Genomic DNA, 13,166 nt, shown 5'->3' with positions numbered 1-13,166 from the left:
AGGCTTGTCTTGGTCAAGGGAATATAATTTTTAAAGTGTGATTGCGGGCAAGGCTATAAAATGAACACTCCAGGACTTGTGACGCTCTTGCAGCTCTCTTATGAGATCAGAAGAGCTTAGCTACTTTCTTAACAAAGAATTTCTTCTCTGAATATGTGCATGAACTCTAGTAACATTATCTGGTCCATCTCTTGTCGTGTGATAGGCTTAATAATCTCTGTGGGACCAAAAATGGCTTGTGGCTAAACAAGCACCTTTAGCTGTCCCCTGCCTGCCAGAACTGTACCAGGAAAACTGCAATAGGAGGTACCAGTCCTTCCCTGGAAGTAGATTTGTCTTGTCCACCTTTCTTGTGATTTAAGGATATAACAGAACTGGGAAGAGAGAAGCCATTTTTTTTGAAATGTTGTTTCAAACATTTTGTTTGAAATGTTAGGCTGGAGTAGGACGATGCCCAGGACCTTTTTGTGCTCAGGGCTGTGAAGACCATAAAATGATATTTTAAAGTTTGGAGCTGGTCTCTTCAGCCAACTAACTAAACCCATGATGATGTCAGTGGTAGACTTAAGAGATGTCCCTAGGACTGAATGAAGGGGGCTAAGAAGTCAGACCACATTGATAGTGTGTTTGACTGGAAGTGACTACTGGAAAAGAGAAATGGAAACTTTTTTTTAATGAAGCTTTTTATTCAGTTGTTAAATAGAAAGAGGTAATAACTTAACTGTGCAGACAAAAGGAAGAGTACACCAGAATTTGTACATTCATATGGCTTGGGGAATAAACTTTTTCAGGAAGATGAAAACTTTGATTCTTAATAAAATTAAATTTCATACTGATCCAAGCCAAGATAGGAACAAAGTAGGAAATGCATAATTTCAATATTCACAGAATAGGTTCCTCTTCATTAAGTCAGTTGTGGATGCTAGATCTTCTTTGGGTCCTCACTGTAAATGAAATGAGAGAATATTTAGCTTTCAGAGGTCTCTGAACAAACCATAGCATCTCTAAAATATGTGCATGCTGAATCACATTTTATCTGGCAGCTCAGATTTCTTTATATTTGTGGACACATCAAGGTGGCACAGGGAGTTTTTTTTATTTTTCTTTCCTTCTGTAGCAACAGCAGACAGAAATAGATACTACAAAGAGACAATGCAAAACTGCTGGTTTGGTTTGGGTATACAGTAAAGTTAGTGCATTTCAGTGGATTCATGCAGACTCTGTGTGCTTGCTCCTGTCCCATGGCAGATACAAGGCTGCATGACACAGCCGAACTTCTGTTCCCACCAGCTCAAGCTGCACCGTTGTGCAGCTGCTGTAGGCTGCAGTCACACACGCAGGAATTCCTTTATTCCAGCTGGTAAACGCTAACGCGAAAGCCTGCGGTCACTTGATTGTTTAGTTGTGGCCTTAGTTCTTAATTAAATGGGACTGAAGAAAAAGTGTTCTGGCTGGAATAAAGGAATAAAGGCTGGGTGACCTCACCCACTGTAGACCCATCTCTCTCTCTGAACTGTGTGATTAGAAACTTCACCTTTTCCAGGGGAATGATATATTCAAATGCTGCATTATGATTTATTGTCTTTCTACTGTGCTAGTAACACTAGCAGTGTCATTGAATTGATTGCCTTTATTGGCACATGCTTTGGAATAGCACATATCTGAGAGGGAAGGTGAACAGTGAATCACCTGGCTAACACCACTTATCCTGAGTGTGGCCCCATCTGCATGAACGAATAAATGAGGTCAGTGTAGAACTGATTCCTTATATCAAAAGCAAGGAAGGAAGTGATGACCCTCATGGAGAGCAGTTCTTCCATGTTTTTCCTGAGTGAATAGAAAGGCTGATTTGACATGGACTGTTTTCCTTGCCATTCCCCTTGTTCTCAGACTTACCAGCAGCAAAGGCAGCTTGGAAACCAGAAGCTGTATGGGCACCATCTGTGACAAACTCTACGAGCATAAGATTACTAGAAGAAATTATGCTATTGGGTCTCTTTGATCCACAGGTCTTGTCCATTAGAACTGGAGAAGTCTTGCTGGATCCATCATAAACTTTAACATAGTCACCCTGACAGCCTCTAGTGTTCTGCAGATGAAAGGCTTGAAAGTGCAGGGAAACCTGTAAGGGAAGAGAAAATCAGCTTTTAATATATAAGAATACTTCTTTCATGGAATGTCCTTTAAAACAGATAGAATCTAAACGGTAACCAAGCACGGACTCACAGACTAGAACGGCTTACTCAGATTTTCCTCTCTTCCCCTGAAGCTGCACGGTTCAGATCCAATCACTGAATGCTCCCATGCTCAGAGAGCTTTGTCTTCATTTTGTGAACCTGAACCCCAACATGTGGAGGTTTTTCAAAATCACAACTCTGCATTGTCGTTGCTCGTACCTGGCTTAAGTGCACAAAAGGTAGACTAGTCTGACATTCTTCTCATGAAGAAGATCTCATCTGGCAACTGCTGTGCAAAGCACAAGGAGCTTAGCCTAGAAAGAAGTTCAGCCATATTTCAAGACCACTATTAACCTGCGGTTACCTTTCTGGATCGGGTTCGGATGAGCCAGACACAGTTGGTGTTATCTGAGTAATTCCTTGGATGGTTGGCAGATCTCAGTGACCCAGAAGGTCCATCAAGAATCGTGCTGCAGCGACCTGAGGAAAAAATGTTCGCTTCAGGATTGCAGTAGTTTTCAGTCACTCACAACTACAATCTCTTCAGAATGGACTGATCTCTGTTGTCCTATCTATCACCATCCATTTCAGAGTACTGGCACATCTTGATTAAAAGGAGGTATCATGTTGTCCCAATTTTCACATAATGCATCAAAGAGAAAAGTAAAGTAATGCTCTGAAAAGCATTCAATTTTTATTGATTCACTCTCTCATTTAGCAAGAGATCTCTTTCTGCAGCTCTGTAAAGAGTGTCAGAGGTTTCAATTCTCTGCAGTTGGTGCCACTATTTTCCATTGAGAAGGGGAAGTGATGTCAGAAGAGTCAAGCTCAAATATGATGCCTCTGCAATGGTTAAATTCTAAGCTTAGGAGGAGCTCTTGGGGTACAAGAGGTAATACTTTCATCAGGGTTTTTTTCCTCTGATCAAATACATTTCTGTGATTGTGTATAAAAATTTATTCTAGCAGAAGTTACATATAAAAAATTTAAACATACAGAATAGCATTACAAACTTTTGCAAACTGGACAAGGCAACATGAAACTGTTCAAGTTCAAAGTTTTGTTTTGGCTCAGGTCTTAAATACCATCTGCCATAAGCAGTGGTGATTCCTGGCTCTTTTGGGATTTATAGTTGTCTGCTGAGCTGTAAGAAACCAAATTACTCCATTGAAATTCCAAATGTGGTATGCAGTTTGTCCAGTTGCACAGCAGTCACTTATGCTAACAGCAAATGTGTTTGATTTAATTTAGAGGCAGTTTCCATTTTCTCACTAATCACAATGTGTGATTAGTGAGAAAATCTTCACCTTTGCATCCCCTCCCAGAGTAACCCTAGTGGGTACCTGGAATTCATGAGAATAGTCTCACAGTCTGATGAAAAACTGTTGTTTCTGCAACATGCCCAAATATGAGTTGAAGATAACAGAGTAGCTTTGAGATACTTACTGCAGTTGTAAAGTTTGTTGATTTTGGCCACATCCAAGTTGCTCATCCCTTGTCTCTGTCCAATGTGTACTGATCCATCAGGGATTGGTACAATAGTTGCTTTCCCAGTGGTATTGCTGAATGTGTATCTGAAAAGACCCATGAGAAAAAATGTTCTCTAAGCACCATAACTTCTTTCAGGATTTAGTAGGATGCTTTGGAGGGAGAACAAGGATTGTACATGAACTGTTGCTGTGATTAATACTGCTGTTTAAATAGGTCTCATTGAGATGTCCACCAGTAAGCAGAGTCAATGTCCAGATGCCCTCCTTTGCTTCCAAGCCCAGCAGTGGAGGGCTCCCTAATGGAAAGCTAAGGGATGGAGTATCCCAATCCTAGGGAGCAGCTTGTCTGCACTGACTCATGGTGTTTTTCTCAGAAGGGGAATTGGGAAAACTAGTAGTTAGGAGAGAGTTATGATAGAAACTAGTTCTAATGTAAGATTTGAGTTCCTAAAATAGTGATGCCATGCTGCTACTTACGGGCCATAGTGCATTACTGAGGAATAGTCATACGGAAGATCCAGGTTATTGGAGTTTTCAAATTTCTTGAAGTCTGGTCTGTCAGCTGTAATATAAGATATTGTACTTAGAGTATGCTTCCTACCTACTCCCTTTAGGGGAGAAGGAAGACCTGGGAACAGTAGGACGTGTCACCACTTCCTACATGGAGGACTCAAAGTACTTACCAGGACTGATGTACTGCCACATGATCTTTACGTGTTTGTCTCTGTCGCTTCGAGAGTGCTCATGCAAAAAGCCCAGAGCGTGCTCCAGTTCATGCTGAATAACTCCTTTCCACATGCAGCCTCCTTTCATCACAGAGACAGTCTGTCCACCTCCTACTTTCCCATAGTTGGACCAGCAGCTGAGAGAGGCATTGAACAGCAACAGAAGATTTGTGGGATTTTTATTGGCAGGCAGGCAAAGAGGCAGAACAGAGAGCCTTGCTTCACACACCTCTTGTGAGAGTGGGAGGATTCCTCTCTCTCCACTGTGATAGTCAGAGTGTAGAGAGGCAATAGTGACCATGGCATATAAAAGAATGAAGAATAAAATCATTGCTAAAACTTTCTGGAAGATGTCTGTTAGCACAGAGGCTCCTGAATTCTTACTTTACCAGGATTTTAACTCCCCTGAAATAACAAATTTTTTGTTTCAAAATACTAAGGACAGTATCAGAGCTGGAGATAAGATGGAGATAAGATTTTCAAGCTAAGTGTTGAACAATTTTCTCATAAGCTCGAATTCTGAGCCTGATGGACAACAGTGTGATTCACTGTGTTTCATAAGTTGAAATTGGTTTATTTTTGTAAATAGCACCTGCGGTATTCAATATATGTTGTGCTGAAGTGTGCACTATACCACAAGGAAAACGAGCTTAGACATTCTTTCCCCCTTTACAGTGCTTTTCCAGCATTTGTATTATTTCAGTGTCTGCAGTGAGTTCCTGATGTACCTGATGAGCCCTTGCACTATCAGGTATCCAAGGAAGGTACCTTGCCACTGTGATAAAACAAAAGCCTCTCTGAGGTCACACAGCATCAGTGTATGAAAGGATTGAAAAATTCAGTGGAAATAACTTGTTAATTTATCATTCAACTCACCCATCAGCAGATCTAATACTGAGGTAGTCACGTTCTGTCTTGCGCTTCACAAAATTAATACAAGTCAGCGCTTCAAATTCTGCCATGGCATCATGAATCCCTTTTACATGGTTTTCCTCTGGGGAATAAAGGGTTAATTTTAGGGGTCACAAGAAAACATTAGCAGATGCCATTAAAATCTCACATATTCTCAAAAACAGGGTAAATGAGGGACAGAAACATTGGCCTAAGTTCTGTCTTGTTTTTTGGTCAGTACTAAATTTTGCTTAAGATTTTAACAGCTTGGCACAAGATCCTCTTTATCCAGATATTTGTCCAAATGTATTCAGGTGCCTCTTTTTCAGTGATTTGTTCTTAATTATAGTGGTCATTTTTGATGTATCTTATTGGACACTTGGAGACAATTCTGGGAAACTGTTTTGCTGATGAAAAGCAGACCATTGAAGCTCCACTGTAATAGTCATGAACCTTATTCTGGAAGACACCATTAGAGGGAAATGTTTTTGTTGTCTCCAAGGGACCAGTCCTAAAACATGATGCAGGCAAAATGTCTCAATGAAATTTGATCTGTTTCTGGTTCAGGCGCTTGTAACTTAAAATTTGTCTGTGCTTGCACAGCACCAGTAAATCCTTAGAACTGATTTATTCAACTGTTTGTGTGCTCACTCAATGTAAGTTTCTCTCTGAGGCATATTGAATGAGATAATTTTAAAAAAAATTGAAATTTAAACCCACCATAAGTAGGATCCAATTCATAGGGAATACGAACAATCCCATCGCTGGACTGGGGCCAGTGGCAATGGCGACAGTTGATGGCACTACGACTCCTTCGTGGAACTATGTCACCTTCCTGCAAGAACTGAGAGCTGTCTGGTGAGAGAGAAAGGGTGCAAACATTTGAACCATAAATTGCTGGACACCTGCTAAGCACACTTGGAAAAACAAGCAGTAGCAATAGTAAGAATGATGTTCTACTATGGTACTTTTTAATCGTACATCATGGGACACTGAATGAGTGGCATCAAATATCTCCCCCAGAAGGTGTTGGACAAAAACAGGAGATGCCAATAAGAAAACCCCAAGAAGCTGGGCAGACCAAAAAAAGGAGTGTTGTCAGGAGAAAACTGTAGGAATATTTGGTGTCTCCTTCTACAGACTACTTCAAGTAAAGTCACTTGAATGAGTCTTGGAGGAGAAAATGTGAGAAAGACAAGCTGATAGATCGGGGAATGTTTGGAAGGATGAGGGGAAAGGAAGTCTGGAGCAGGGAGCATGGAACTGACTGCAGCTTATCTAGGAGTCTGTACTGCAAAGCCAAATGATGGCTGAATGCAAGCAATGCTTCATTCAAGAAAAAGGCAGTTAAATAACAAAGCATGCAAATACCCACACTTTATATCCAAAGAATGATAAAGATGTTGAAAGCTAAAGCTGAAGAAACTGTCTGAATAGTTTTCAGTTGCCTCCACACCTGGGAGCATCTTCAGTACTGACACAATAATATTGAGACACTGTAGGGCTTCAGCAGACCACACTGTAACCCCAGTGGTATCTCTTACATGGTGGTGTGTAAGATGGGAAAAACATTTGCACAGATTGTGGTAACACATCATACTTCCCACATCACACTGAAAAAGCAACAGACAGGCCCATTACAGACAAGAATTTGGTGGCTTTACCTTTGTTGACTTTCAGAATTTTGTTAAAAATATCTTCGTCCTCCTCATCAGTCTCCGTAGGTGAAGGAGATTCTGTGCAGAAGCACAACAGCATCACTTTCTCATTCCCAGAGAAAATATGAATCCTGATTTTGTTACTCTGATGATGCATGATTTTTCCAGTGACGCATGTGAAACTTACAGAGCCTATTTAATGGCTGGAGGGATGTTCACTCATATAGATGTTTGTTCACTGACACAGTCTTGAGAACCTCCCTGTGCTTATTTTGGCATTAACCTAGTCCCAAGAGCCATTCTCCTTCAATTATTTCATTCTCTCCTTGTTTGTTCTTTTCCTAGCCATTATATTTTTAGGCCTGAGATGGCACAGTTTTACCTCTTTATGGACAACTCACACTCAAATTCCCAACATAAGATACCAGAAGCAAAAATAGATAGAGAGCAGTCCTTCTTGCTACTCCAGCTATTTCTTGCTGGACACGATGACCTTTTGAAAAACCCTCAGAATCAATGATTTTGGAACTGCATTCCTGTTCCATGGGCCAGACTGATGCCCCCAGCTAAGCCCAGAATCAGGGACTCCTAGGGATTGCTAGCAACATCAGCTAACTCTGCACATTATGCAGCAAGCCTTGACATCAACAAAAAGCAGAAACACATGACCTCTGTGTTTCTTCTAACCTTTGGAAGTGACTTAATTTAGGACATTACTTAGGCAGAGCTATTTTTAGCAAAAGTAATAGCTGAGGTTTTTAGCAAGGCCAAACAATTAGCCAAAACCATTGCTTTGCATGAAACATTGTGGTGAGTGCATTCATTTAAAATTCCTCATAAAGGTTAATTTGTGTTAAGCATGTGTTATTTTCTGGAGTAACTGAGTAGATAACAATCAGTATATCCCCTCAAATATGTACCTGAAGATGGAGTAATACATACCGAATATATCCTCTTGTGTAGTAACCTGCAAGAACAATACATTACTATTATCTCACAATTTATAACATTAAATAATAAAACATCTAAATTATCAATAGTGTCCAGGCTATCACTGGAAGTATCTTTCAGCAATGCAGCTTTTATATAATGTGCCATGTATAAAGGACCATGGGGTGGTAGATACTCTTTGGTACCTTGGCAAATTAGGATATCATAAAGGCAAATGCAGTATGAAGTGTGGAGTAAGTTTCAGATTCACTCTGATGCATGGTTGAGCAGAGAAGACTTTGCTGTCCAGGTGTAGATACAGGTGGAGTGCAAGAGTCCTGACCTTACTTTCCACAATGTTAAACCCCAAAGTGACCAGAAGAGCTGAATTAGCTTGCCTTACCTCTGTAGGTTCTGTTGCTGCAAAAAGAAAAAAGAAAAAAAAAGACAAGCATTAGATTCTGAGTGCAACTTCACTGTGTTCAACAGCATGAACCTCCTCAGGCATGGGAATGCCTTTGGCAGATCCCTTTGAGTGGAGGGGAACGGAGTGCACCAGCTGATGCACAGGCACAGAAATTAAAAGGATAGTTAATCAAATTACTATGAAAATTCCTAGTAGATTGTGTTGAGGAATAGAATCCTGATCATTTACCATCTAAGAATCAGCAAATCATTTTATCTGTTTCTGTGTGGAAAATTACAAAAAAAACAGTGACAAAAACATACTTTGTCCCTAGATTTCTCTGCTACAGGTGCAGGCTAACCAGCTGAACAATATCCCCTGGTTTCACAGTGTCAAAGAATAAGGTTCCAACATGTGATAGAGGCTATAATTTAGCATGGGAAAAATAATTTTAGCTTCAGTATGTACCTGACAGCAGCTTGGTACCATTTTGAGTCTTAAGGTGCCTTTCTACTGCGATGCCTTCTGATTTTTACCAAATACTAGATTCTAGATACATACCAGGAGTGAAAATCTGGCCTGATGTATACATTTCTATCTTCATTGTTATAATATAAAAAAAAAAAGCTTAAAATTTGGAAGGACCTTCAGAGGTCATCAGTTTGTCTGCTTTCCCTAAGGCAGACACAGTTTTATCTGTACTATTCCTGACCACAGTTTGTTTGACCTGTTCTTAAGTATGATGGATATGTTGAAAGCCTATCTGGCAATCTCTTCCAGTTTCCTAATAATTGCAGTCTTCCTTGTCAAAGTATGAAACAATTTTGTTTTTCCGATTCAACACTGAAGCAGAGAACGCTCATATCTGAAGCAGAAAACACTCATGTGAACAGTTGTTATTTCCAAGCCCATCTGTGCCCCAAATTTTAGTGCAATTTTTTTAAATAAAAGATATGCCAAGCTCTATCACACCTTGAAGCATTATTCCCTTTTCATAATTATTGCTCCAACGTAATGAGAAAATATCTTCCTTAACAGATTCTATCTAGTACCCACAACAGAATTGCTTTTATTGAGCCAAAAAGACTTAAGTCTGTGTTTTCAGGCTGTAACTTCAGTTATATGGCAATGGAAGTCCACTGTAATGATGGTGGTTTATTATAGAAAAATTCAGTCAGTTCCCACCAGCTGCATCAAAGAGATCCATGACATCTAAAAACATCCTGCAGGGAAGAACATTTTTGAGATGGGTTGACCAGATCCAGAATTTATGCACCCAAGAGGCACTAGATTAATTGAGTAGTCAAAGTCAGTGGAAATTAGGCTGCAGGTTCCTCAGCACACAAAGCCTGCAACTTCTTTTTAAAACCCAAATGAGACACCACAGAAGGCATCTGCCATCTCCTTGAAGAAATGAACATCTGGTGTGATAGGGCTTTCAAAATTATACAGCTCATAATTTCCTTACACTCTAAATACTGAAAGATATCTCAAAAGGCACAAAAAGCAGTTAGGATAAATTGCAGGTCATTGTATGCATTTGTCCCAGTAAACCTGCAACTTTGAGTCTGAGCAACTACCTTGAACTTGAGCAAGTGTGTCCCTTGGTCCCTTCTAAACATACTGAGCAGTAATTTTACAACATCCCTTTTTTCCCGTACCATAAATGACAGTTCAAAAGCAGAATTTGTCTATTTTGTCACTGACTTGCTCTGACTATGTCAAGCAAATTTTTCCAAGGTGTCTTCTTTTTACACACATTACACCCAGCCTGTTAATTTCTTGCTGTAGTTAAAGTCTGCCTACAGTTTTCTTTCCATTGACCCCTGAAGGTCTGCAATTATCTCCTTGTATTTTGCAAGTTAACAAAAGCTGTTCAGCTAAGCCTATTCCAAACCAGAACAAAGCAAAGCTTTCTTTGATGCCTGACATCTCTTTCTCATAGAGCTGTACTGAGGTAGGCAAGGAGGCAAATGACTAGCAGTCTTATTATAACATTCAACTTAATGAAGAGGTATCAAGATGTCTAATTAAAATTTTATTTTCAAGCCTGTGAAAGCACATCTAAATTAACCTAATAAACCATGTCCCAACAGTCTGTATAAAGCACATCTTTGTAAAAATACATCTGCACTTAGCTCAATAACAAGTTATGAAACATAGCCTTATTCAAAAGGCCTGTCGGTGCTTCCACATACTCTAAAAACAAGTCAAAACCAAGTATGTAACAAACAGTCAAGAAATAACAGTCATTTTTAAAATATGCTAGAAATCATACTTACTTGTTGTGCTGTTTTCGTAGTTCTCCTGCAAAACCAACAGGTAAAAGTCATTATTCTTCCATAGCTGACAAATGCAGCAACAATAGTATCAACATCAGATGAACGGAGGAACTAAATCACTACATTGCCTTTATTTGTTATCATACCACCAACATTTTCTTGCAGAAACTTTACCACAGCGCGCCCTCGCAGCATCTCTGCAGGCAGAAGAGCCCAGCAGGAGGATGGAGCGCCAGTGCGTGGAGCTGCTCTCACCTGGACGGGGAAGGGCAGGGCGGAGTGCAGCAGGAGCGCGGTGAGGAGCAGGCAGCGCCGCAGCTCCATGGTGCGCTGGGGACCGAGCACCGCCACCGCCGCCAGCCCTGCCGCTACATATACCCGCACAGCCCGCTCCTCCGGGCTGCGAACCCTGCCCCAGCCAATGGCAGCCTCGGCAGAAAGAAAACTGCTGAGGCTGCCTCAGGAGCCGGTTTAGCCCCTAGGCATGGCCCGGGGCTGCGCTATGGCTGCTGGCACCGCGATCTGCGGCATCCCTTGGCCTCCCACGGTCATTCGAGCTGCGCTGTAGGGCTGGTTCAGCCTCATGCTGGTGCTGCCATGTGCTTCATTGCTGCTTGGGGATCTTTCCTGAAATGTTCACTTTGACTGTTACCACATAGGAAGCCCTTGTTCCTGGGTAACTCTCCAGAGAACTGGATTATTAGGTTTTCAGAGGGTAGGTGACTTTTTTCTTTATGTCACTGAGATTACAGAAGGCCATGACAGAATTGTGCTGCTTTGAAACATAGAACACATGGCTACCCAGTGAGCTTATGACTGTGTATTCCCTGAGACAACTTATGGTTCTATAAGTACAGATTTTTGGTTTTTCCTGTGTGCTTCTTAATGTTTCACCACATCAGGAGTGTCTCCTGTGTCCCATTATTTCTGGCAGCCTGATGGTTATAGGTGCCCTTATGAGTTTTGTGACCGGCAATCGAAGAGGGGGAAAAGAGAGCAGCAGCATAAGCAGCACTTACTCATTTTGAGAATGATTAACAGATTTTCTTTGCTGGAGTGCACTTGTCCAGAAGCGGAGTGCACTCGTCCAGAGGAAACAGTGAGCACATCTAGCAAGAAATGCTTGTAGGAGGCAAACCAGCAACCACTGAGCCTCTTATCACAGCAACCTCTTCTCACAGCAAAGCTCTGCTTAGTGAACCATTTGCTGAAGCTGCTGTAGCTGGGAAAGCATCTGGTCTCTGATACACTTCTGGTTTGTGTCAGGGTACACTTTCCATGCATGGAAAAGGAAACTGAATTATAAAAATGCACTGATTCTGTCTCTAGACCATGCTAGTGCTCAGATACCCTCAGAGTAAGCTTTAAACCCACTTATTTCTTATTTCTGCATGGAATAAGATGCTCTAGAAATTCTCCATGTTGATGAATGAAGAAGCAGCAGAAGGCTTTCCATCTATTTGTCTCCAAATCATACCCAAGAGTAGGCATTAGATGGAAATGAGATCTGAATTGTGTTGGACAGGATTAGTCTTTATCTTAGTGATGGAAAATTCACAATGCACACTGCTGCTGAAGAAAGTCTGGATTGACAAAGTCCAGGGAAAAACTTTTATCACCCCCACAAGGAAGCAGCGTAGGGGGATAATACTTTTCTGTCTCTGCACACTGACTGAAGGAAGGTCTGCCCTAGGCACGGGTTAGTAAACAGCAGGGTGGCACACTGTCCTTGTGACCATGAAAGAGCATCAAGCAGCCATTGTCAGCATGTTATCCTGCTGGCTGTCCTTTGTACACATAAATGTTCTCAATAAGCAACGCTAAGTGTCTTTTTTTAATACCTGTCTTTCAGAAGGATGAAAATCTTCCCTGTGCTGAAGCAAGGCTGGGCAGGTCTGGTCTGCAGTGGGAGAATGGTTCTCCATGTTTCTCACTGAACACAAGGACAAAACAAAAGCCTATGATGCCAGATACCTTGGCATGCCAAAACCATACCAAAACACACTGCAACATGGGGCTTGCTTTCATTAGTTTAGGAGGAAAAAAAGGAAAAATCAGACCACTCTCAGGGAAAACCAGTCCAGGAGCAAAAGGAAGGATCAGAGGTAGTGAGGCCATAAAACAAACTTAAAAAGAAAGATAGGAAGGTTAGTGACCTCAGCATATTTTTAGCATGTTATTGGGAAAATGCTTCTCCTGAATGACTGATTAGCTGCCTGTGCTCAGGAAAGAATGAGGCAAAAAGGATGCAGAGCATTTTATCCTGGACATGTTCCTATGCTGACATACTGAACAGTTCATGAAATAGATTGCTGCATGCCACGTTTTCCATAAGCCAACAAATAGTGCTGATGGGGGAGTGGCTTCTTGGGATCAAGGATGAGGCTGTGAATGTTGCAGCTGGCAAAGTACACACAACAGGCTGAGGGGGAGTGCTGGTACTCATGGTTCCTGCCAGTTCTGAAGATCTTGTCACCTTGTGCCTGGTATTTAGATTCAGTATTTGGTTATTTTCCCAAGTGTGGTACTCATGGGGGAGGAATTGTCAATAGACCTGTTTCCACTAATTGAAAAACACTCTAATTTATTGAGATATTGCAAAAATAG

The 13,166-nt window shown here is 41.2% G+C and overlaps 1 protein-coding gene across 1 annotated transcript; it reads right to left on the bottom strand.

The window, feature by feature from the left end:
* Positions 1 to 788: 788 nt before the first annotated feature.
* LOC131583921 (astacin-like metalloendopeptidase) lies at positions 789 to 11,144 on the bottom strand. Its single transcript, XM_058848566.1, has 14 exons — positions 11,076 to 11,144; positions 10,815 to 10,988; positions 10,560 to 10,584; positions 8,275 to 8,291; positions 7,884 to 7,908; positions 6,948 to 7,019; positions 6,004 to 6,138; positions 5,269 to 5,386; positions 4,351 to 4,529; positions 4,145 to 4,229; positions 3,624 to 3,751; positions 2,542 to 2,657; positions 1,897 to 2,122; positions 789 to 944 (listed from the first exon to the last, which is right to left on the bottom strand). The coding sequence occupies exons 1-14, from the start codon at positions 11,142 to 11,144 to the stop codon at positions 910 to 912; spliced, it is 1,404 nt and encodes a 467-aa protein (XP_058704549.1). The 3' UTR covers positions 789 to 909.
* Positions 11,145 to 13,166: the final 2,022 nt, after the last annotated feature.

The sequence above is a fragment of the Poecile atricapillus genome, chromosome 1 (assembly GCF_030490865.1).
Source record: "Poecile atricapillus isolate bPoeAtr1 chromosome 1, bPoeAtr1.hap1, whole genome shotgun sequence".
In the NCBI taxonomy this organism is placed as follows: Eukaryota; Metazoa; Chordata; class Aves; order Passeriformes; family Paridae; genus Poecile; species Poecile atricapillus.
The sequence above is the reverse complement of the archived record's forward strand: the minus strand, read 5'-3'. Positions and strand labels throughout refer to the sequence as shown.